This window comes from Macrobrachium nipponense, chromosome 12, assembly GCF_015104395.2.
Source record: "Macrobrachium nipponense isolate FS-2020 chromosome 12, ASM1510439v2, whole genome shotgun sequence".
In the NCBI taxonomy this organism is placed as follows: Eukaryota; Metazoa; Arthropoda; class Malacostraca; order Decapoda; family Palaemonidae; genus Macrobrachium; species Macrobrachium nipponense.
Genome location: NC_087205.1, coordinates 71,959,908 through 71,986,710, shown reverse-complemented (window position 1 = coordinate 71,986,710; position 26,803 = coordinate 71,959,908). Strand labels below are relative to the sequence as shown.

At 42.0% G+C, this 26,803-nt stretch overlaps 1 protein-coding gene across 2 annotated transcripts in view; it reads right to left on the bottom strand.

The window, feature by feature from the left end:
* Positions 1 to 26,803, bottom strand: part of LOC135224599 (SWI/SNF-related matrix-associated actin-dependent regulator of chromatin subfamily A containing DEAD/H box 1 homolog) — a 221,348-nt gene that overhangs the window by 111,142 nt on the left and 83,403 nt on the right. For both annotated transcript variants that reach the window (XM_064263757.1, XM_064263758.1), the window contains one exon: positions 13,575 to 13,869. In XM_064263757.1, coding sequence (XP_064119827.1) covers positions 13,575 to 13,869 — 295 coding nt within the window. The remainder of the gene's footprint in view (positions 1 to 13,574; positions 13,870 to 26,803) is intronic.

The window sequence follows — 26,803 nt, the reverse complement described above, 5'->3', positions numbered from 1 at the left end:
AAATTATACTCGGCATAAACGTGGCATGGTTTTCAAGACCTTCGTCAACTGTACTGTACAGTCAAGTTGTCTTTTAACTCAACAACCTGACCCAACCATACTGCGCAGTGGAGGTCCCTTAAAGCAAGTTCAAGCGCCCAGGCAAAGGAAATAGTCTAATACAATGGTTTCAAATATTCACAGCAACAAAAAAAGAAATGGCAGATCATTAATTGACATTTCAAGATTGATGGATCGTGTGACTGTTGCAACTAGATTGAGTGAAAGAACCATATTTTGGTTGTATGTAAAATATATGCAGAATTGAATATAAAATGTTATTTACCCTCCCTTTATATATAAAAAAAATTATAAGAAAATATATACTTAATATAGTATATGCATAACACACAAATAATACTCAAATAACAGGATACGTATATGTATTTCTAATATACTACTGTGAACATGAAAACACTTAATCCACATATTTACACAAGAAATAACCAGTTATTGTAGGGGTTCCATTCTCAGCGGGGTGCTGATAAGCAAAAACTGCCACTAACCAAATCTAGGTGATTTATGGCGCTTAAGTCCCATAAGCGCCATATGTTATGGCACTATAACCCTATTATCAGCACCTTATGGTGCCAATAACCAGAACTCAGTGCATTATGGCACCATACACCACCGATTTTATGGCACTAGACAAGCACCATAAAAACAGATCGCAATTAACCGGGGACTGCCTCTACTACAGTAATACCTTGAACTTACTCGAGGTTAGGTTTTAGACCCCTTCACGTAAGGGGAATTTTTGCACAAGTTTAGTATCTACTGTTTACTAAATACCAAACCTGATTGTTTTTTTGAGTTTCCTAGGTCAAGGGACCTTTTAAAAAAAAAAACTGATGAGGTCCAATTAAATGACAAATTTTAGAAGAATCAATTTGTATTTTTCATAGCTAACAAACCTGAGGTCTTAACAATAGGATATTTCCAAGTGCAGCTGGTAAACCGATTAATACAATCTGAGATTGTAAGCAAGGAATCTGTGAGATCTGGCAACGCCTGCGCATACTAAGTGAGATCTGGTCGAAGACTGCGTCTAAACCCCGTGATACCCAGTCTTTTCCTAACCGCCTTGGAGAGTAGACGCTTACGCTTTGCTCTCCTCTCAAGCTGATTGTGTTTTGCCAGTGTTCTTTCTTTCCAGTGTGATTGAGTGTTTCTGTTTTGGGTTATGGCTTCCTCTGAAATTACTCGTCCTCGCCAGCGTAACTATCCAGGTGTCCAAGGATTTCCTTGCTCAAGGTTTTTAGCATTTGTCTGCACACCACTTGCAGTAGGTGCAGAGCTAACTTTTGTACCATAAAGAATCCTTGTCCAGAGTGTTTTACCTGGCCTAAGGCTCAGTGGAAGATGTTTTACAGGAAGAAGGAGCATCGGAGAGTTTCTACTCTTCCTACTTGGGAAGGCTTTGCTTCTCCTACATGTAACGAGTCGTCAGCTCCCTCCCCTTTGTTTGTAGCTAATTCTGTTGTTCTTGTGTCTTCTTCCTTTCTTCCATTATTCGTCAATGGAAGTATCAGGAGTGCCACAGAACTAGCCTTGGTCACTGACCAGCCTAAACTATATCCCCACATATCATCCTTCATTTGGGTAATTTTAACTGCCAGCATTACCAACGCTGGAGGGAAACACAGCCCATTGAGTTACCTGCACTACCATGTTGCCAGGACCGACCAGCAGAGCTCTCCCCACTCAACTGCCACATTCAACATTCATTTAGGAGGGGAGGGTGGGAGTCATTCAGATGTTCAGGTAAGTATTACAATATTAGTTTTATTATGAAAACTTCATATTGCAATACACTCCCTGAACACCTAAATTAGCCCGATTTACAACACTCAATTGGAGGTGGGATCAATCTAAATCAGCCCAACCCCTCCAATGGACATCACAGGTAACTCAGTTCCACCCGCCATGTACAATACAGTGGTCCCCCGTATTCGCGGGGATGCGTACAAGTCCCCCCATGAATAGTTAGAATCCGCGAATAGTTGGAACCCTTATAAAAATGCTGAAACAGCCTATTTTGTTAGTTAAGACTCAAGAAAAACCCACTAAAAGTTTTTATACTTGGTTTTTTTAATAGTTTTATCACAAAAAGTGCATTTTATGAAATTGATGAAAAAGACCTGGAATTTGTGGATATTTCTCATAGTAAATTAGAGCGAATATGCAAATTTTCCGCAAATAATGCAAGGAAACGTTCCCGAGAGAAATCCGCGAATGTGAGAGTCCGCGAATCTGGAGAACGCGAATACGGGGGTTCACTGTATATGTATACTCACCAAATCAATCAATTCCTTTGGTGGGATTGCAATGGAGATTACCTCAACATCAGTCTCATCGGTCAGATCTCGTCTCAATTATGTATGTGGTATTCGTTACCTTGCATGTATGGGGGGGGGGGGTGGGGGGATTGAAGTCTCGATGTAGCTGTCTAGCCTCTCATGTATGGTGGAGAAGCTGCATGAGCAGGTACAGTGGACAACACCCCCCTCCCCCCCCCCCCCCCCCCCGTATTCATGTTCTCCGGATTCGCGGACTCACACGTTCGCAGATTTCTCTCGGGAACGTTTCCCTGCATTATTTGTGGAAAATTCGCACATTCGCGGTATTTTTCTATGAGAAATATCCACAAATTCCTGGGTTTTTTTTTTATCAATTTCATCATAAAATGCACTTTTTGTGATAAAACTATTAAAAAACCTAGTATAACAATTTTGAGTGGGTTTTTCTTGAGTTTTAACTAACAAAATAGGCTGCTTTTAGCATTTTTATAGGGGTTCCAAACATTTGCGGGTTCTAACTATTCACGGGGGGTCTGGTATGCATCCCCGCGAATAAGGGGGGGATCACTGTACAGGTATTCTCCTACTTACGATGGGTTTAGGTTCCAAAAAACCCATCGTATGTCGAAAAAATCATATCTCGAATATAGCCTACACTAAACAGTAGCGTACCCTACACTACACAGTACGTATACATACTTATACATATACTACATAGTAATTATTAATTTCAGCTAATTCTCTAGGTTCAATGCATATTGGCTCATGATAATTCAGTACTGTGGACCCCCCGTATTCGAGTTCTCTGGATTCGCGGACTCACACATTCGCGGATCTCTCAGGAACGTTTCCCTGCATTATTCGCGGAAAATTCGCGCATTCGCGGTATTTTTCTATGAGAAATATCCACAAATTCCTGGTTTTTGTTATCAATTTCATCATAAAATGCACTTTTTGTGATAAAACTATTAAAAAAACCAAGTATGAAAATTTTAGTGGTTTTTCTTAAGTTTTAACTAACAAAATAGGCTGTTTTTAGCGTTTTTATAGGGGTTCCAAACATTCGCGGATTCTAACTATTCGCGGGGGGGTCTGGTACGCATCCCCCGCGAATACGGGGGGACCACTGTACTAAGAGAAATTTAATAACATTAACAAGTTAGCCTAGCATATACGATGATAGATACCCTGGTAAATCAGACTCAGATTCGGACTGATATCGGCATAATTTAGTGATACCTATCAGGCTGCTGACGCCTACATATAATTATGGAATGAAAACAAAACGAATATGCATCTTTTCTGTGAATCTTTTAAAAATTATACACCACTCTATCCTATTATATTGTATGTATTCTCATATTACATATTTGTATCATAAAATACTAACAAAGCTGTCAATGTTTTGGTTTTGAAATAACCTGATGGCGAATGAGTTTATTTCGTCGTATTTAACTCAATTCGGAGAGAATTGTTTTGCTTCTAGTTAACATAAAAGAATATCTAGATACTTTACATATATGAGACAAGGTCATCTTTTCATTATAAGACACGTTAATTTTAAGTCGAAATATGAATTTAATATATCTCTTTGGGAACTAAATTATTTTTTTTCGTTAACAGATCGCTTTGTGGGCATGTTTAATGTGTAAGGAAAATTATGTGATTCCGTTTGCTTTTTTCACTTGATTTCTTCGTAGTACAACCTTTACCGTTACGTTATTTATCTTTTATTTGTGTGAAAATCACAGTAAACTATATTCTTTCAAGAACTGAAGTTTTGATTAAAATGATTCTCTCTCAACTTTATCTACGATTGTGTTTCATCGGATAAGTTTACAGGACTTTTATCTTTGTTACCGATGCACAATAACAGTCATTAGCAGCTTGAAAAGTGTTCTCAGCTTCAGCTACAACTTTGTTTAAATTTAACAATATGTTTCCTTGTTGATCTTTGATCTATAGCGAACAAAGTTATTACCTAAAAATATCAGTCCTATTATACATAACGTCATTTATAACATAACTGTGGTAACTGTTTTCTATCGTACGATGGTTGAAATGCACGCCAAATGGATGTTTTTATCCAATTCGGTTATACTTAACAAAGCGTTGTTTCTCATTCGGTTATTCAAGGCTATACACATTTACTAAACGAGTAAAACATTAAAACAAAACTTTCATAATTCTCTTTTGCTTTTTTTTAAACTTATTTAACTAGAAGATGGGATAAAGTTACACTATTGTAATTTGGTCTGTCTCTCTTGCTGCCTGGTTGTATACTGCTGGGCTGCACCCGTTACGAGCGACATTTAAAACTATTTTCAAAATATTGTCGTATCAATATTATTTGCTAACACCATCGTAAAATCGGATTATCGTAAGACGAATTATCGTAACTCGAACACTACCTGTACTTCCAGTTCTCTGCTGATTCCTGAAGGTGAAGTGTGCACAAGGAGCCAATGCAGCCGTTCAGCCTGCCTACCTACATGTCGTTAACAAAACAGTCAAGGAAAACCCTAATTAAAACATCCTAATTAAAACAAACTGCCAAGATCTATAACAAATCCCTAATACCCAAATCCCTAATTGCCGCTATGAAAGAATCATCGTATGACCGCATTGGCCGCTACAAAGGCCTAGTGAGTATCTCTCCTACGACTCATACTGGACGTCATTCAGATAGGACATAAAAACCAATACAGACTTCCAGGTTGCTGCTTCCAATATCGCCGAAACCGAGAAATATTTTAGAAAAGCCAAAGAGGTAGCTATACCTCTAATACTATATACTCTTGGTCGTGGAGCAACACTTACCGAACTGGATGATGATGAGCTAAAAGTTCCCTGAGAAATTACTTCCTGTAAGAAGCCGCTAATAGCATATTTGGAAATAGCTTTGGACGGGTTCTTCAAAGACACAAATAAAATTTGAGGATGCGGCAAGAGTTTAGCCGTATGGGACAAATAGGCACAAACCAGACACAGGCGCGTTTCTAATGCGTCACGTACAACAAATTCTTCTAAAGAGGAAACCTTAAAAGTTCTCGGCAGGGGATTACACTCTGATTCCAACTTGGCAACGAACTCTGGCAGGTAGGAAAGATAAATACAGGTACTCCTCGTTTAACAATGGTGTTCCGTTCCAGTGACCACATCTTAAACGAATTCGTCGTTAAATGAGTCATTCTCTTTATTTTGACTAATAGCATTAATTTTCATTTATAAATTATACACAGAACTAGTTTCAGACATAGCCTGCTACTTGGCAAAAGAGGATGAGTCAGGTTGGGAATTCAGGAAACTAAGTGAAAGGGGATTCAGTTGAGTGGGTCCTCTAGTATGCGACAGTATGTTCGGGAGAATGCGATGAGTGAGTGGTTGAGGGAGGGTGAATAAATGTGAGCCGAGTGTCATTGAGCAAAGGGGTCTGGAAGATCGGCAGTTGGTGTTGGTTAAGTATGGAAGAAAGCGGAAGAAGGTAAGGAAAGGGAATGAAAGGAAGAAATGTGAACTGCATGATAGAGGGGTTAGTGTTAGGGAAAAAATGGTGGATAAGGCGTGTAATACAGATGACTCTGAGAGGAGGAATAATACATATAGCGTGTGTGGGTTTGAATTGTCAGGGTTTAGTGAAGTTTCATCGGGGAAGGGAATCAGGTGGTAAGGATGTAGTTGGCAGTATGAATGAGTCTCTTTGGGAGTTTGGCAGGAGTGTAAATGAGGTAAGTGATTTGGTGGCAGAGTTATGAGAGATATTTGGACAAGAGTTAGAAGGGGTAGATGAGATAGTGAATGGGATTTGGGAGGATAATAGTGAGGGAGATGGTAATGGTAGTCTGACTGAAAGTGATCTGGGAGAAGTTGATGGTGGTGTAACTGAGTGTGTATGAGGGCCCTTAAACAAGATCCAGGGGGCCTGCATCTGAGCATCCATGGGTGTTGTGGAAGGCTATTTAGTGTGGGTGTTGTGAGTGTAAGGAGATGTTGTCAAATGTAACGGGGGAGGAAATATGGAGGAGTTATGGAGTTCCGTTTGGCAACGTGAGAGAGAGAGAGAGAGAGAGAGAGAGAGAGTCTGAGAGAGAGAGAGAGAGAGAGAGAGAGAGAGAGAGAGAGAGAGAGGGTAATTGGTGGTTGAATGGTTAACGACTAAATTGGCTGTTGGTGAATGCTGGGTTGTCTACTGGTGCTGATAGAGATCAGAGTTCTGTGGAGTCCACTCACCTCTGAGAAAACTCCTGCAACCGGCTTAATGCATCCGCCAACACATTGAGCTTCCCTGCGATGAACTGGGGAAGGAGAGAAACCCTGTGGCTCTCGCACCAATGAAGCACCCTCTGCGCTATGAGAATCAGTGTCGGTGACCTTGTTCCTCCCTCTTTCCTGAGGTACGCTAAGGCCGTAGTGTTGTCCGAAAAAAGCGTTATTGCTTTCCCTTCGACCAGTTCTGCAAACCCATCTAGCGCCTCCTCTACCACTCTCAATTTGTGGAAATTGATTGACTTCTCCCGATCCGGATGCCTCCAAAGGCCCTTAGGCTGAGTTTCCTCTAGTGTTGCACCCCAACCCTGATCTGAGGCTTCTGTGTACAGATGAACGTCCAGGATCAAGAGGTCCAGACTTACGCTGGTGGTCAAATGGTGTTCTGACCACCATTGAAGATCCTCTAGGCAGGAATCATCCCAGATTACCACTGCGCTCTCTTCCCAAAAGTCCTAGCAATTTCTGAGACGTGCCTGCAGAGAGCGCATCCAGAGATGAGACCGCGGAACCAGAGGGAGAGGGATGACATTCTCCCCAGCAAGCTCTGCCATTTGCTCACTAGTTGAGCTCTCTCCAACATGAAGCTTTCCAGATGACTCAAGATTGCCTGAACTCATTCTTGAGTCAGGGAAGCCCTCAAAGGACGCATCTGAATTGTCATGCCTAAGTAAGTCTTTACCTGGGAGGGGGAAAGGGAACTTTTCTTCACATTGATTCCAAATACCTAAGTCCAAAAAAGCTGTAACAAAAAATCCCTCGCCCTTATCACTTCTTTTGACAAAGCCTGAAGAAGCCAATTGTTGAGATACCTCTTCATCCAGAAACCCCGACTGTGCATAATCGCTGATACAGGAGACATCACCCTCATAAACACCTGAGGTGCTGTGGTCAGTCCAAAGCAGAGGACTTGAACTGAAATGTTCCGGATGGACCAAGAAACGAAGAAACCTCCAAGATTCCTGATGAATCGGCACCTGGAGATAGGCGTCCTTGAGGTCCACCAAAATCATCCAGTTGTCTCTCTGGACTGATCTCAGCACCGACTGGGAAGTTTTCATAGAGAATTTGGTGGGAACCACCCAATGGTTCAGGCCCCAAAGGTCTCTATAATGGGTCTCCAAGACCCTCCTGACTTGGCGGTAATGAAAATTTGGCTGTAGAATCCCTAAGAGGGGGCAGCGGGCTCTATCGCTACCTTCTACAACAAGGACTGCATCTCCGAAGCCGCTATTTCCCTGATGGAAGACATGGAATAACTGGGAAAGTGAATCATAGAATCAGACAGCAGAGGAACCGAACGAAAAGGGATCATGTAACCTCTTCCTTACAACCTCTACTACCCAACTCTCCGCGCCCCACTCTCTCCAGATGTCCACGAAGTGGGACAGACAACCTCCCACTGGCATCCACAAGGGGTACATCTCCTATTTTTGAAAAACCTTCTTAGATGAATGAATGTTTTGAAGAACCTGTTGATGAGACCTTGGCCGAAAATCGCAACTTCTTAGGTGACCTGACAGGAGACCGGGAACTGGAGTGCTTACCCAGAGAAGATATTCAGGAACCTTTAGGTGACCTAGTTCCCTGAGCCGCCACCCAAATCATTGCTTGTTGTGATTCCATGCCGATGTAGACGATACAAAGTTGACCTTAGTCAAAATATCCTCCTCTTTGAAAAGACTGTCACAGAGTGCAAGAGGCACCCTTGATAAAACTCACTTGTGGATGTTCTGAAGATGGCTCAAGAACAAATCCTGCAGAAATGTTGGCTTGGTGTGCCAAACCTATGGACACTGAAGTAATCAGATTATCAAAGAGAACCGGATCTGAAGGAACATAGCCCTGTCTCTTCAGGAACCCCATAAGCCCCGACAACATCCACATGGTATGTGACAATGCCTCCGTGTGACAATACCTCCGATTGGTTCTGAAAGGTGTCCTATAACATGGCTGCTTCTCGCAACGAGATGCCCACCTGTCTAGAAGCCGAAGGAACCCTGGCCAGAAGAGCCTCCACCAATTCGTTTAGAGGTACTCTTATGCCAGCTGAAGGGTTACCTGCTACACCATACAAACTCTTCCTACCGGGAAGTAAGGATATATCCTGTCTACCCGACACTACCACTGAAGCCAACTTGCTATCTGCCTACCTCAATGCCTGCTCCACACGGCTGAACCAAGGAAATTACAGGAAGAATGGGGAACCGTATGCTTAGTTGAGTATGACTCTTCAAATAAAGCCTGGTTAGGTTGGACCGCTTCCTTCGTCACTTTCGACTGTGGGAAGATCGAATGAATAAATTCCACCATCCGCTTACACTCGCTTTCTCCCGCTTAAGGAAAACCCACCTCCATAACCAGACCTTCATCCTCTAAGGTGGCCTCCCTATCTAATTTTTCCGACTGGAATGCAGCAGGAAAAGAGACAGGAAGCACGCCAAGACTCCCTAACCCCGAGGAAGGGAAACTCACAACCCCTGTACCCTTAGTTACGTTACCTAACAATCCTGGAAGTAACCATGAGCCAACCGCTGACGGTTGCACAAGACCTCCATCCCCCATTAGCGTAGACGAAACACCTGAGCTTGTCACGTTGTCAACAAAAGGGGTGCACCACGCTCGAACCCCGCATACCTGGGATCCACCCACCTGAGCAAAGCGTACCCGGTTACGCCACTCCACCACTGCTGAAAGATGATGACGTAACTGCACTACCAGCCTCAACGGGCCGCACTAAAACCTGGATCATACAAATGCGACAATGAAACACCTGAGCCCTAACCCTAAATGGACCATCGTACTGTTCTGACGGAAAACCACAGTAGGGGAAACATCAAAGGAAGAGAGAGTACTTACTTCCGACATACCCGACACCAACACCATATCTTTGAGGGAGAGAAACCACAACGCCTTGAGGATGTGTTGAAAAGGACATAGTAGGAGAAGAGAAACAGGAAGCAGTCACACTCGGCGCCACCACCAGCACTCCAACCACAGAAGATAGACAGGTAGAAGACATATCCACCAACCCCGCGCTAGCAGGTACACTCGATGAAAGTACTCGGTCTACTGAGGCTCACCCAGCCAAGGCCCATCTATTGCTCTCTGCACCGGAGAGAAGAGAAAACTCTGAGGCCAGCAGACCCAAGAAAATCTCAGGTGCAATGTTCGCTTCTTTCAAAGCTACCAATTGAGCCTGACCTACACCTGACACTACAACCCAAAACTGACAACTGGTTTGGACAAACCCTTAAGGAAGCCTCTGCTTCAGATCAAGGAACTCTTGAAGACCAGGAAAACGCTGTCCTGAAGAGAAGGGGACAACCAGAGGCAAACCCACAGGAGGTGCCTGAGGACAGTCTGATGGAGGAACCGAGGAATGACTCAAAAGGGAGGGGATGAGATACAGCCTGAGAAAAGGGTTTAGGTGGTATAGGATGAAGGGAAGCACTTGAGACAGAAGGGAACAAGGGAAAAAGGGAGAAAAGGAAGAAGTAGAGGACGAAGCCATCTTTTTGAGACAGGAAATAAATTGAATTCCCCCTCCCTGATAATCCTGACACACCTCATTAGTAAACTCAGGAAATTCCTGAGGACATATCTGATGTTAGTAAAACTAAGGTGGAAACATTGCCTTGCAATAATCCTATAAAGTCAGCATTATCCTTGGCCAGGTTAAATGATGGCTCCTCTTAAGAACTATCACCAGCCGATACCAGCAAAGTAACCCTCAAAGGAAAAGGAACCTTCGAAGACGAAGGCGAGTCATCCTTACAATCGACAGAAGACAATCCCTCTGCTATGGAATTGCCTAATGGCTTAGAAGCCTTATGATGAGACTAGTTAGAGGATGGAAACAAAATCTCCTCAGGATCTAAAGGAGACCCTGTCCTTCCCGAAAATGAATTCACACCAGCACCCGAAGGCAACCGTCCATGCAACTTCTCTTCCTGCAGTAATCCTAGAAGTCAGCATTATACTTGGCCAGGTGAAATGACGACTCCTCTAAGAACCATCACCAGCCGATACCTCTGAAGTGACCCTCAAAGGAAAAGGAACCTTCGAAGACATAGGCGAGTCATCCTTACAATCGACAGAAGACAATGCCTCTACTATGGGATTCCCTAATGGCTTAGAAGCCTTATGACTAGACTAGTTTGAGGAAGGAAACAAAATCTCCTCAGGATCTAAAGGAGACCCTGTCCTGCCTGAAAATGAACTCACACCAGCACCCAAAGGCAACCATCCATGCAACTTCTCTTTCTGCACAATTAACATAGGATCCCTACATGTCTGTGTCTCACCTATTACTAATCCACCCTTGGAACTTACACCTTTAGGGGAAAGGGGAATATCTGCTGCTAACACTGCCTGCTCTGTGCCACGGGGCCGGCAGATCCTACCCTCCAGGTTTGTGGTTCTCCCTGACCCCCGGCACCCGTTAGGGCTGGTTCTGGAACAGGCAGGGGAGCTGAAAGAGAACGATTAGTATTTACACTGCTATTGCTATTACCTTTGTCTTCCTTTATCTTACCCATGAGATTTGCAAGAATGCTTGTCATACTCAAAGACAACCTATCTTCTAACTTCCTAAATAATACAGACTCAAGATTCTCCACCTCTACTTTCTTAGGTTCTGTTGTTTGCCTAGGCTTATTCTTAGAAGCTAATGCCTTCCTATGCTTTAGATAGATGTTCATCTGGTCTAAAGACCAGTCCTACATTCATCGCATCTCTGTTTGATATTACATTGCACCTTCCTACAGCTAATGCATAAAGAATGTCTATCGTCTCTGAGTGTACTCATCTGTTTCTTGCAGGCTGTGCAGGACCAATGGGGTCCAATGTCACTGCTGCAGGACTCTTCCAAAGTTACGGCAGATGAGGTGGACTTCAAGGGGATGGGCAAAGATGCTTCTTTCTGAGGCATGTCCATTTTCAAAATCAAAGTCAATCAACTTCTTCAACTGAAGGCAAATTCCAACAGCATAATCCAAGGTCGTCAACAGAAAATACAGGCCAATGAAAGCTGTGAGGATAGGGCTGTAAGACCAAAAAGTTTGCTTGCAGCAGGATATGTCCTGTCCGACAAACGAACGAAGAGCAATTGAGTGGGGAGAGCTCTGCCAGCCGGTCCTGGCAACAATGTTGACAACGGTAGTGCAGGTAACTCAGTGGACTGTGTTTACCAGCAGCATTGGTAATGCTGCCAGTTAAAATTACCCAAATGATGGGTAAGTATGTGGGGATATAGTTCGGGCTGGTCAGTGACCAGGGCTAATTCAGGTGTTTAGGGAGTATATTGCAAGCTTTTTATTTTGCTCATTCTACTGCAGTAAAAAACCTAATCAACAACAAATAGTATAATCTTTAAACATTAAAATATGTACCCCCAAGACAGGTTATTTAACCCTTAAATGCCGAGTGGCTATTTACCAAAGTGTCTCTTGTATGCCGGCGCCGTTCAGGAGTTAGCACCAAAGCGGAATTTTTTTTTTTTTTTTCAAAAAAATCATAGCACGCTTAGCTTTCAAGATAAAGAGTTCATTTTTGGCTCCTTATTTTGTCATTGCCTGAAGTTTAGTATGCAACCATCAGAAATGAAAAAAAATATCATTATCATATATAAATATTGGAATGTATGACAGCGCGAAAAAAATTTTCATATATAATTGTATATAAATCGCACTGTGAGCAAAACGGTTAAAGCTAATGAGTTAATTTTTTTCATTGTATTGAACACTAAATTGTGATAATTTTGGTATATAACAAATTGTAAAACGATCAAAGTAACACACAGAAAATATTATCACAAAATGATGCATGAATTCGTAATGTGCGGACGTAAAAAATAGTTTTTTTCAAAATTCACCATAAATTGAAATATTGTGCTAGAGACTTCCCGTCTGTTGCAAAATGAAGGTAATTGATTGAATATTACTAGACTGTAAGTGTTTTAGCTTACAATTGCAGTTTTTGACCATTTCGGTCGAGTTAAAGTTGACCGAAAGTCGAATTTTTTTTATTCTACATGAAATTGCACACATTTTCATATATAAAACTTTACGTAACGGCTAATATAAAACGCTGAAAACATTACGACAAACTGACAAAAGAATTTCTGAGATTTTCCGCAGTTACCGCGTGCAGACGTAAGGAAAGTATTTTTTAAAAACTCACCATAAATCAAAACGGTGTACACATTACGACAAACTGATGAAAGAATTTCTGAGATTATCGGCAGTAACCGCGCGCTGACATAAGGAAAAAGTGTTTTTCAAAAATTCACCATAAATTGATATATTGTGCTAGAGACTTCCAATTTGTTGCAAAATGAAGGTAAATGATTGAATATTACTAGAATGTAAGAGTTTTAGCTTACAATTGTGTTTTTCGACCATTTCGGTTCAGTCAAAGTTGACTGAAGGTTGAAATTTTGGCACTTATCGTGATTTATATGAAAATATTTCAAAACTGATAAAAGCTACCACCTTGAGTTATTTTTTGTTGTATTTTACATGAAATTGCACACATTTTCATATATAAAACTCTATGTAACGGCTAATATAAAATGGTGCAAAAATTACAACAAAGTGACGAAAGAATTTCTGAGATGTGTCGCTGATGGTTTTTAGTGCGAGAAGAAAGAAATTTGCGCATGCGCACCTGAGTAACGCTTGTAAACAAAACAACAGCTTGATCCGTGAACTCTCAACATCCCTTATGATGCGTGATTTAAAATTTTTCACAAACTAGGCCTATAACTATTTTTCCGCAAATATTTTTTTAAAATTTTTGTCGTCGACATATCGTACGTCAATTAAGCACCCAACAATTTTAGTTGACGTATAATATGTCCAGTCGGCGTTTAAGGGTTAAACAAATGATAAAATTCTTATAAAGACAATTCAGAAATTACACCAAACAAAACTTTTAACGTGTAACAATAGATATACAAGGAAATACCTTTAAGTATTGCTTTCTGTGCCCTCAATTTCTCCCTCTGGGCTGCTCTTTCTGCTGACTCCATTTGTTTTACAGCTTCTCTCTGTTTCTTTAGCTCTTCTTTTTTCTCTGTGACTTCACGTTTCCTCATCGTTCTCTCTTCCTTCTTACGTTCAGCAATCTCTCTCTTTCTTGCTAGCATTTCCTCCAAATTCTTTAGTTTGTTCTGATTCTTTCTTTGGGTATTAAGTTTGCCTAAATATAACATTGTTTCTTTAACCTCCCAGTTGTGATCCTTAAAGGCATCCATAGCTTCCTGGAAATTATCATGATAATTATGGCAACATATTAAAATTATTTTTTGGCTTCATCCTAATTTACAGATCTCCCTGAACTATAACAAATTTCTTAGTGTACAGTGGACCCATGATTTCATATGTGTGTGTGTGTGTGTGTGTGTGTGTGTGTGTGTGTGTGTGTGTGTGTGTGTGTGTGTTGTGTGTGCAAATAGCTAAATCTGTGAATACTTAAAATCTCTATAAAAATGCTAAGAACTGCCTATTTTGATAGTTAAAACACAAAAATGCTCTAAAAATGCTTATACATGAGTACTTTTATAGTTCTATCACAAAAAGTGCACTTAGTCACAAAAATTATATGGGAATATGGTGTTTCCCCCCTATTTGCGGGGGATGCATACCAGACACCCTTTCCCTGCGAATAGCTAGAATCTGCGAATAGTTGAAACCCCTATAAAAGCATTTAAAACTTGCTATTTTGTTAGTTGAAACTCAAGAAAAACCCACTAAAAATGTTTATACCTGGTTTCTTAAATAGTTTTATCACAAAAAGTGCATTTTATGATGAAATTGATAAAAAATATAGGAATTTGTGGATATTTCTCAAAGAAAAATATACACAGAATAGGCGAATTTTCCACGAATATGCGAGTCCGCGAATTTGGAGTGCAGGAATACGGAAGGTTCAATGTAAAGTAATTTGTGAATATTTCTTGGTGAAAAATACCATGGATAGGCAAATTTTGCACAAATAATGGATATACCACACTGTCCATAGAAAAACCTGCGAACAGGCAAGTCCGCAAATAGCAAAGGATTGACTGTATATTTGTATTTCTCAGGTGGTATACATAGCAAAACCTTTTACATTAGGAGTATCTTTCAGCACAAGCTGAAAAGGTTGTTGAATCTTAACAACATGGTAGTTACCTGGTGGAGACTGAGGGTGAGAGGAAGTATACCTCACTCACCCAACCTCGCCACTCTCTCCTTCCTTTTGCTGCAGAGACAAAACAAGTCAGCTGAGGTGGATAAAACCATATAAAAGGCTCTGGTTTCTTTATGAAGGAAAACTGCAGGTTACTTAATTATATTTTTTTTTATTTACTGCTACAAGAGTACAATCATTGCCTTTTCATACTAGGAGATTTACTTAACCCTTAAGGGAGGGGTGGGGTGTTAGTCCTTGCCTGTGTCTGGAGTTGGATTCAATCAAGAAATGACATGATTCTGGTTAAGCATGAAAGCAGGGGGATGTCATGACTCCTTCACCAGTCTAGTGAAATGGTTGACCAGAGCACAAAGGAACTTGGGTAAGTAACAATTTGGGAGAACCATTAAATTTGCCATAGGAGTTATCAAAACTGAAGGCAGCTTATTTTGGCAATTACTAAGTAATGGGCTCATAAAAAAGCTCTACCATGGTAATCTTCCCCTTGTTGAGAGGTAGGACAGAGGGCAAAAGACGCTAAACCATTTGGAACAGGTGCTTCCTGTGCATTTACATGGATCTCATTTGATTCTATCATGTACTTTAGCCTGGATGTTACTCTTAATAGAGGGAGTGATGGAAGGAGAGAGCATTTTAACCTCCGAACTTGCACCAGACTTAAGTACTCAGATGAGACATGAAGTGTCCAATCAGGACCTAAAAGACTATACAACTTAATGAGCAGCTCCCACGGGTCCCAAGAAGAAAGTATCTATGGACTTATGAGCAACACCCCTGAGGTAGATCAAGTTAATGGTAGTCTGGCTGTACCAGACCACCCAGGCCCCATTTCCTGAAACACCAAGAAGTTCTCCTGAATGGTAAGAGATGGGCCCATGCCCCTAACTTTCCATGCCCTCGAGCAAGAGGGGAGGCTGGCCTCCTCGGGAGATGAATTATAAGCCAGCTTATTGACCTCACAAAAAACAAAAAGAATTGGTGTTCTTATAGGTAGGCAGCAGCGAGTTGCTGTTTATGGGATCTTTAGTGAACCAAGATCTATTGTGTCTGGAGTTCCACAAGATAGTGTTCTTGGCCCACAGTTATTTTTGGTGTATACAAGCAATATGGTTGTTGATCTGGAAAATAAAATTGTTCAGTATGCCAATGATGGAACACTAGAGGGTGTAGTAAAGTCTCCACTTATGAGATATGAAGTTCCCCTCAGCCTCAATTGGGAAATGGACCGGATCAGTGAATGGTGTAGGCGGTGGAGTACGAGGCTGAACTCCAGTAAAATGATGGGACTTTGCTGAATGAGTCTGAAGCTTTAACCAGTTTAGGTGTAACTTTTGACTCACTTCTTACTTTTGAGAAATGCCTAATAAAAGTTCCAGCAAATGCCAAACAAAAGTTAGGTAGTGTTCATAAGGCCTCACATAGTACATGTATTTATAACAGTTTTAGGTAATTTGTGCTTCCTTTATTAGAATACTGTTTTCTGGTGTGGATGTCTGCTTTTACCATAGATCTATCTCTTTCTAGATAAAGTGGTTTGTGGTGGTAGGTTTCTGTTTCCTAATATACATATTAGCAGTTATAACTTGGACCATTGACGAATATTCTCTTGCTTGTCAGTTTTTCATGAGTTATATTTCAAAAGAGATCTTTCACATTAACAATTGATCCCTGATCCCCTTTTCCTGCCAAAAGGAACCAGATTTGCTGAACAGCAGAACCATTATCCAGTAAATGTGCCTTGCTGCTGAGCATCTCAGTTCCAAAGGTCCTTTATTCCTCACACCACTGGACTGTGAAGCAATCTCTCTGAGGATGACGTGCAACTGAACTTCAAAAGTTCAACCAAAGATGCAATGCATTACTAACCTAATGCTATTCTCCTCGCTGCATTTTAATACATTTTCATTTGTTTATTAATTTTATTTATTTTTTCTTTCCAATAAGTGAGGTCTCTTCTTTCTGCATTTCCCTTTACCTTCTCTTGTTTACTAATGAACACCACATTCTTTGAAAGCTTGAATTTCAAGTCATTAATGAAAAGTCCCCTACATTCCGGCCTCAAGAACTGTGTTCTTTTCCAGCAACTCAACCAAGTCTTCACTAATATAGTCTTGGAGGGAAAGGATCAAGACTTAAATCTCTCATTGGAACCAAGGAAAGACAAAGAAAGCCCAACCTTCCAAGTACGTACTGAACTAGATAGGATAGGCCATGGAACTCCCCATCCCCCTCCACCAGACTTAAGTCAAGAGAAAAACAATCTCCAGTGGTATTGCTCTAATTTTCTCAAAAGCATGGATAACTCCACTGAGGTGGAGAGATCCAATCCCTCTACTTTAAAAAAAACCTGAGGTAAGATGGAGCAATTGCCTTTTGCTATAGATACTCTGTCAAAAAGAGACCATTTTTACGTCACCAACTGCAAAGATAGACCTCTCAGGATATGGCTGATGACTTCCATGCAGGAAGGCAGAAAAGAGTCCAAATTGTCTGATGGTACTTGCAAACATGAAGTTGAAAAATTGTTCGCCACAGGAGCAACTCTGTTAGCTCCTCGACCAAGAATGTCAGCAGATCTGCATACCACTCAGCAAAAGGCCAACAAAGAGCCATCAGTCATACAAAGACCCAAAGTTACAAACATACTATATAGATAACCCTGTGAAGGGAGGACTGCATACACATCTAATGTCCAAGGAATGTTTGAATGAATCCTCCATCACTACCACAGGTCTCAGATTGGGAACAGAAGACAGTTTTCTGATTAACCTGGTTACTAACAGACTAATCATGGAAGAACCCCATCCCCAAAACCCAACCTTGACAACTAAGATGATCTACCAGATTATTCCACCCGCTCGGAATATTTCTGCCTAACAATTTGACTTGAAGAGCCACACACACACACACACACACATATCTGCAATACCAACTGGCACATGGTTCAGGACACTGGCCCTTATTTGTTAATGAAGGTTGTGTTGTCACTCATCAACACCACCAAGTGCTCCTCTTACACAATCTTAGAATGATTGAAATGCAAACCAAGCCACTTGCATCTTTCAGACATTGATGTGCAGATGAGGTGTGTCCTTCAGCCACAAGCCTGAAACACACTCCTCCCACATGGGCATCCTAACCATTTACCAAGCTGTCTCTTCAGATGGTTTCTGCTGTCTAGCCACTACAAGCGGCCCTCCCTTACTTCCCAAATCAGAAATACAAGTTGATAGGGGGCTGTCGGAGAGTGGACTAGTGTTGCTTAATTTGCCATTGAAGTAACTGAAGGTGACTCACCCTGTGAGACACAAACTTTTCCAACGATGGCAAATGGCCCAAGACCATCTTCCACAGCCAAGATGTTTTTTCCTGAGTCTCTACCTATCTGACACTGCTTAGACAAGAGTCCACTGGAAGCATGCCGACATAATACATGCGGTTTGTAATGATATTGGACTTTCGCAATTTGATTACAATTTCTAAATTGAGTAAAAAACTTAGCAGATGATCCCTGTCCCAAAAAAGGTATTCACTGAAGGATGGGACTAACCAATTACCTGGGTATTGGATGAGATGAATACCCTTCGAATGGATACAAGCTAAGACCAAGGGTAAATACCTGAGATGATGTTGCCAATCAGAAGCACAAGACCTTAAGGAGGAAGATTCTTTTGTTGTAGAAAAAGCAGAGGTAATTCTGAGTCCTGATGAATGGTACTTGAAAGTATGCATCCTGTAGGTCCATTATAAAAAAAAAAGAAGTTGCCCTCTCTGATGAAATCTAACACTGAAAATGGAGTTCCCATACTCTTTCAAAGCCTAGATCGTGACCACTATTCTCCAATCACCAGATGTCTTCTTTAATAATTCAAAGTGAAAGAGGTGGCAGTAAAACAGTGGAAGCTGGCAATCTATGACTTCCATGGTACCTTTCTCAGCTATCACTGCTACCTCTGCCAACAAGGACCATGATTTCCGTGAACCTGGAGTGAGATGGAAACAGTGTTATGAAGGAGTAATGATGGTAGTTTATATCTGACAATGTCTCCGAGGGTTGCATTAGAGAGAGAGAGAGAGAGAGAGAGAGAGAGAGAGAGAGAGAGAGAGAGAGAGAGAGAGAGAGAGAGAGAGAGAGAGAGAGAGAGAGAGAGAGAGAGAGAGAGAGAGCAAAATTGGTAGAGGAATAAATGGGAGTGGTTTGATGGCGGTCATAACCATGTGTCTGTTGTGGCGATCGGCATGTATGTCAGTGGCAAGCGTCAGTTACAAGCGTCGGGAGAAGTGAGAGCAGGGTTGCCGTTTTGAGGTATTTCGTCTACTTGTGTGACTTTCTGGTGACATCTGGCAACTTCCGTGGCTTTTCCAACAACAGGCCACGGCACTGAGGAATAAAATTATTTGCTTTGCCTTTTTATGTTTTATTATGAAAATAAAGATAAAAAATATATCCCGCTTATTTATAGAAATGAATTTTATTAAAATACTTTATTTGTCTTGGTCAAAAATACTTCAAGCTAGTGACGTGTAGTTTTTTACGTCAAGGAAAATAATTCTTTACCGGAACGTAAAAATATCAGAAGAACTGCTTAGGGTAACACTGCTAAAAGACAATGTTGTGAAGAAAAAATGGCATCGCTGAGTGAGAGAGTCTGGGAGCAGAGTCGGTGCTGGTCACACAGTTTTTTGGTAGCAGTATTATTGATGGTCAGTTATTTTGTGCTTTTTGAAGCTGTTGTTTGAATTATTGTTGGTATTGTATGTTTGAGGGTTGTTGTGCCTGTGTTGTTGAGTCTGTTGTGCTTGTGAGTTCTGTTGGGTTGTAGATGAATTGTTGGAGTTGTCAGTAGTTGAGTGTTGTTGTTGTGGTTCCCTGATGTTTTAGGCGGTGTGTTGACTTGTTGGGTTATTGTTTTTAGGTATAGATAGTGATTATTTGTGCAGTGGTTTTTTGTTGTATAGTTATTGAATTGTTGTGTGGTTGTTGTCCTTGTTTGGTTATTTGTGTGTTGTGTTACGACAGCTAGCCTAGCCTAGCCTAGCTATAGCCAGCAGACAGCAGCGCAGCTCCTCACCCTGAGTGTGTGATAAGTACAAGTGTGGTCGAGTTTTTTTTTTAGCTTGTATTCCCACATTATTTATTGGCGCCCAACGTGGGGCTCTTGGTGTGGCAGCTGCAGGATGGTTGGTGTGGTGGGTTGTATGATTGGTGAAGAAAATGAGTATGGAAGGCTTGACTGAAGTGGAGAGGCTGAAGGAGGATTTGCGGTTGGCGAGGGAAGCTAAGAAAAGATTGGAAGTGGAGAATGAGAGGTTAAGGGTAGAGTGTGAGGAGCTGAAGAGCAAGTTAAGAGGAAATAAGAGGAATGCTAAGGAGTGTGAAAGTGGAAATGAAAGAAGAGGTGAAAGGAGAGGAAGAGAGAATGATTGAGAAAATGGATAAAAAATTTGGGGTAATGATGAATGCAGTCCAGGAGATGATGAAGAGATTCATGGGAGAGTGAGCAGTAGGAGGTAGGCCTACTGGGTCTTGTGATGGGCCAGGAGCAATTAAGAAAGTGCAAGAACAAGTGGATGAGAGTACGAGTGACAAAGGTGATTTGGTTGTAATAAGTATGGGAAAGAAGGGGAAAACACAGGATAAGGATAAACCTGAGGACAAGAATAAAAAGGGGGCTGAGGAAAAGAAGACTATGGGAAAGAAGGCTAGTAAGGATGACGGACAGGATGAGACTAGGACTGAATACATTGGGGAGAAGCTGAGAGTGATTTAGATAGCAGTGAGTGGAAACAGCTAGGTAGAAAGGTTAAGAAAAGCATAATCAAGAACATGGATGTTAGTATGGAAGTTGATTCGTTGTATTCAGAAGAGGTTAAGAGAAATCAAATTGGAAGTAGTGAGAGTGAGAGTGAGCAGGAAGTACGAAAGGCTGTGTATATGAGAGAGGTACCCCGATGTGCACAATACGAGGAATATGTTAGTAGGGATAGAGGGGACTTTTTTTTAAGGAATATGAGAAGTATTGTGTGGCTAAGCATGAGGATAACAAGAGAGGTTGGGCAAGAGTTAGGTAGCTTTTTGACAGGATTTTTGTTGAGTATGTATGGGGTAATAATGAGTGCAGGGAGTGTGCCATATGAGTGTGTGAAAGTCAGGATTGTGGAACAGGCAAAGAAGATAAAGAGTAGCTTTAGATATAGGAGAAAACATGATTTTGAAGAGGCAAGAATGAATGTTGGTGGGTCGTTGTCAATGTATGTGTGCAGGTTGGAAACATTAGTTAGGAAAAAGTTTGGGGACAAAGGGATAAATGAGTGTAGAGTTAGTGAGGAAATTGTTGGTGACTGCCTGAGAGTGTGCAAGTTTATAAATCTTAAACATAAGGAGAAATTGCGATGGATGAATGAATGGTTGACATGGAACGACATTTTAGAAATAGTAGAGGATTATGAGTTAGATAGGTGTATGAAAGAAAGTAGAAGTGTTAGTGTTAGGACTGAAGTAGCTGAGGGTATACCAGAGTTTAAGAGCTATAGGGAGGCGGTTTTAGAGGGGCCAAAACGAATGGCAGAGCAAGTGGTTGATAGGAGTGTTAAAGCAATTAATGTAAGTATAGTTAACCCTAGGAGAGATCGGAGTGCAAGCATTGGAAGAGTAGGGTCTGTTAGTCGTGAACGAGAACAGCAGTGTTATAGATGTGGAAAGCAAGGACACAAGATGAATGAATGTCGCTGGCCATTAGGAGCATGTTTCGGGTGTGGACAGACAGGTCATATGTTGAGTGAATGTAAGAAAGATAGGGATATTAAGTGTTACAGTTGTGGGCAGGTAGGGCACATAGTGAGTGAATGTCAGGATACCTGTGTGAATGTGATTTGCAGTAATTGCACGAAGAACAGGCATTATGCTAGGATGTGTAAAGAACAGCGTGCGACATGTGTTGAATGTGGAATGGAAGGTCATGTAGCAAGTGTATGTAGGCAAAAGAGGATGAGTCAGGCTGGGAATTCGGGAAACTAGGTACAAAGGGGATTCAGTTGTGTGGGTCCTCTGGTGTGCGGGCAGTAAGAGCGATGCATGTGGGAGAGAGAGATTGTATGTGCCTGGTTTGAATAAGATTTGTAAGGATGTAGCTGTCACATGTGAAGACTGTCAGAGGGGAAAGTATCAGTGTGTGCCTGTAGGTCCACCTGTGTTACAATTGCAAATGAAAGAGCCATTTGAAATGCTTGTGATTGACTGTGTTTCTTTGCCGAGAACTGCGAGAGAACATGTGGGGATGATTGTGATGGTGGATCACATGAGTAAATTTGCCTATGTGGTTACCATCAAAGATAAGAAGAGTGAAACTGTTGCACGAATGGTGAGTCAAGTGATGTTACCTGTGTGTGTACATAAGCCAGCAAAAATGTTCAGTGATAATGGACCTGAGTTTGTGGGATGGGAATTTGAAGAAATGTTGAAGGAATTGGGCATCGTATGTGTACTCTACTCCATATATACTCAGTGCGAATGGCTTGGCTGAAAGGACTGTTAGAACGATGACTGAGATTTTGCAAAAGATGAGTAAAGGTGACAATGATTGGGATATATGTATGTAGAACATGCAGTGTGGGTATATAATGCCACACTGCAGAGTATAGGTATGTCTCCTTGTAAATTTGTGTCAAATTTTGAAAGGATTGTAGTTGCAGTTGGGTCTGTCAGAGAGTGATTGGGATTTGTGGAAGAAAGCTAATGATAGGTTTGAAAGTTTTAAGATTGGGGATAAAGTGTTGAAAGAGGTGGTTGAGATAGGAAGAATGAATGTGAATTAGGTAAGGGAGAAATTTGAGGGACCTTTTGAGATTTTGGAAGTGGGACCGAGTGGACTGAGTTATGTTTTGGGGAATTTGCGAGTAGGTGGGGGGATGGATGAGGTTAGGGCACACCACAACCAGCTCCATAAGTGAGGGAAGTACCACAGTATGTTCGGGAGAATGCAATGAGTGAATGGTTGAGGGTCTATAAGTATGAGCAGAGTGTCAGTGAACAAATGGGTCTGGGAGATCGACAGTTAGTGCTAGTTGAGTATGGAAGAAAGCGGAAAAGTGTAGAGAAAGGAAGTGGAAGGGAGAAGCGTGAACAGCATAGTAAGGGGGTTAGTGGTAGGGAGCAAACGGTTGATAAAGCGTGTAATACTTATAGTGAATGTGGGTTTGAGTTAAGTGAGACCTCAGTGGGAAGGAAACTGAGTAGTAAGGAGGTATTAGTTGATAGGATGGATAAGTCTTTGCAAAAGTTTGACCGAAGTATGGATGAACTGAGTGGTTTGGTAGCAGAAATAGGGGGGATGTTGGGACCAGAGCTAGAAGATGTCAATCAAGTAGTGAATGAGATTTGGGAGGATAGTAGTGAGGGAGATAATGGGAATTTGAATGAAAGTGGTTTGGAAGAAGCAAATGGCGATGTAACTGAGAGAATGTATGAGGGTCCTCAAACAAGATCCAGGGGGACTGCATCCAAGCACCCTTGGGTGTTGCGAAAGGCACTTTAGTGTGGGTGTTGCGAGTGTAAGGATATGTTGTCAAATGTAACGGGAGAGGTAATATGGAGGAGTAATGATGGCAGTTTAATTTGACGAAGTCTCCGAGGGTTGCAAGAGAGAGAGAGAGAGAGAGAGAGAGAGTAAAATTGGTGGAAAAATAAATGGGAGTAGTTTGATGGCGGCCGTAAGTGTGTCTGTTGCGGCGACCGCCATGTATATCAGTGGCAAGTGTTGGTTACGAGCATCAGGAGAAGTGAGAGAGTGTGGAAGCAGAGTCGGTGCTGATCAGTCAGTTTTTTGGTAGCAGTATTATTGATGGTCAGTTATTTTGCATTTTTTGAAGCTGTTGTTTGAATTATTGTTGGTATTGTATGTTTGAAGGTTATTGTGCCTGTGTTATTGAGTTTGTTGTGCTTGTGAGTTCTGTTGGGTTGTAGATGAGTTGTTGGAGTGGTCAGTAGTTGAGTATTGTTGTTGTGGTTCCTTGATGTTGTTGGCAGTGTGTTGACTTGTCGGGTTATTGTTTTTTTGGTGTGGATAGTAATTATTTGTGCAGTGGTCTTTTGTTGTATAGTTATTGAATTGCTGTGTGGTTGATTGTCCTTGTTTGGTTGTTTGTGTGTTGTGTTACGATGGCTAGCCTAGCCTAGCCTAGCTTAGCTACATCGAGCGGACAGCAGCGCAGCTCCTCACCCTGATTGTGGGGTAAGTACAAGTGTGGTTGAGTTTTTTTTCCCCCCAACTTGTATTCCCACCACAGTGTCAGCCTTGAATGGCAGCCTATATCTGTCCCCAAGGACTGATACAACCCATAGCTGTACTCCTGGTTGTTGCCATTTTGCCAAATGGCATGACAGGCAACCCCCTATTCATGGCAGCAGAGGAAGAGATTATTGTTCTAAAAAACAATCTCCCTTTTTCTTGCCTTTTCCTCACTTCATAGACAGACCTGAGGAGCAAGGACAAAAGGAAAGACTTGCAACCTTTTTTGAAAGAAGCACAGTACTAGGCTTCTGGTCTGACCTGAAGAATGAATTCCATTGCACCAGAAATGGAGGACTTCACCAAACCTGAAGGTCTGGCTACAGGTGCCTTCACCCTTGGCAAAGATTTGAAGGACAACGCTCAGTTGAAGATTGAGTCTTAGGAATCCTCTCTCCTCCGTTGAACCACATCCTCTATCTTCTCCCATAGGAAAGACCAATGGCAAGCTCAACACCAGACTGTTCCTCAGTAAGGGGCTACCCTCATAAGACACCAGCCTAGAAAAAAGAAGAGACTCCTACCTCTCCTACAAAAACAAAAGACCAGGTTTGCCTAGTTGTTGGTGACTATGTGTAACACTGTGTGCCCAGAAAGTAAGGGCCCTTCCTCCAGGCACCAGCAATCTTCTTTTTGTCACTCTTTTGTCTGCAGATGAGATGCTTGTCACAACATCCATCCAAATATCTAGCCAAGAGACAGCCTGCAGAGACACCATTACCACAGACCCTAAAGCATTGCCCTCAACCTGCATTACACCAACACAAGCTAACTGGGACCATGATAACCTGACCAACAGTCATGCTTCTAGAGCATTTCCTAAGGAAAGCTCTGTAGATGAGAGTGAGCAGGTGAGAAGCTGAAACTGTCTCCCCAGATTATCACACTCACAAAACAGTGAAATAACCTCTTTGAAATGTTGTTCACACTCTACTTATAGGAATCCAGCAAAGCCATAGGAATCCACTGTGGCACAAGCCGCCACTCTTGCCAGAGAAGGCAGATGAGTTCCAGCATGTTCACTATCTGAACAGAGTTCAGACCTCTGCTGCCCCTCTGCTCCTATAGTCATTCACCACTAGGTAGTAAAGCAAGTTGCCACCTCTCTCTCATGCACCTCAAGCCCATGCGGCAAACCGTGCACACAAAGCAAAAAGAGATGAAAGGAGATTCTCTCAAGTGAAAGTGACTGGATTGCACACACCCCTTACGAGTTCATATGCAATGAGCGAGATTGGGGTACTAGTTCCCCTCTATGCCTTACCTCAAGATATGGAAGAACCTGTTCTGTTGCTCAACTTCCCATAATCCAGAGACCATGCACACATAGAACACAGTTTACATATACCCCCTTTGCAACTCTGCAGAGCTGGGGGGCCTAACACAACCTGCAACACACACCTGATGCAGGGAGAGCAAGGGGTTGCACAAAACCATCCTGGTGTAAACCCAAAAGCAGATGGTAGGACGTTACACAAGGGGTGGTCCTCTAGTCCAAATGAGTATGCGCTATGGCAATAACTCTGCCTGAGGTATGATCCCTTGCAGGCAGTCTGGCACCTCTGCTCTCCAGCCATGAGGAAAATAGGAGGAGAAGTCCTCCTACTTACAAGAGGCCTTACACTTTGCTGTGTTTCTCTTTCTCCTACATGGAGATGACAGTTTCAGGGAAATGTAATGGTGACAAGGAAGAATGGCAAGAAAGCTTCCTTTTGCCTAGGTACTTATTGCTCACCTTCAGCTCTGAAGGACTGGTTGTGTAAGGACAGAAAGAAGACAAAACACCTGCCGGAGTGTCGTTCACTGTCAAAACTACCAGAGCTGAAGGATTCCCTGCTGTAGACAGAGTAACCCATGAACTGCAAAAGAAGTCCTTTCTCTTTTCTGAAAGGAAGTCAAGAAAGGCAGCCAGCGACATGCAAGAAAGGATTGCAACGACTCACCTACTCAGTCTCACATTTGGAATAAGAGCTGTAGGGCACTATGCGTGAGTGGACTCACTCAAATAAGGAAAGCATTAGGACATTCAAGGGGAGCTGAGGGACACACATCTTAGAATCTGATACTAAGATTGGGTGCTTGAAGTGTAGTTACATATATCTTGTCCAACTCCTGCAGATATTTTGGCCTAAGTGTTGTGCAGAGGAGAAGGAAGGGAAGAAAGTGAGTGAAGTCACTCCTCACTCACACCCTCATTACACTAAGCCAAAGTACTCAGGAAGATACTTTTCTGACTGAACACAGCTGGCAGCCTACTCAATTTGTTGCGCTGCTAACACGTCCCGTGGAGAAAGTGTCTACGGACTTGTGGGAGATGTCCCTCAGATAGAATGAGGTGTTGGTAGTTCACTGATGCCACACACCTGCCCTCATGTACTGAATGGCTATGAACTGTCTCATGTTTCGACTTTATGGGCTTTCACCTGACCAGGTAGGACATCCTCCTCAGAGTCATAAGCTACTATGATAACCTCACAAAGGCAAAAAGAAAGGGTGCTACAAGACATCTTATGCTTCCCCTACTAATAAAAAGGTGCCAGCACTCTGAATGCAGAGACTGAATCCTTTTCAAATTGTATCTAATGACTAGCACCTGGCATAAGAGCATCTCATCAGGATCACTACCAACAAAATCCAGAGGGAGGGGATCCACAAATTATCAAATCTTTTGTCAGGCGCTGACGTTTTCTGAGTTTTTGCCACTAATTCTTC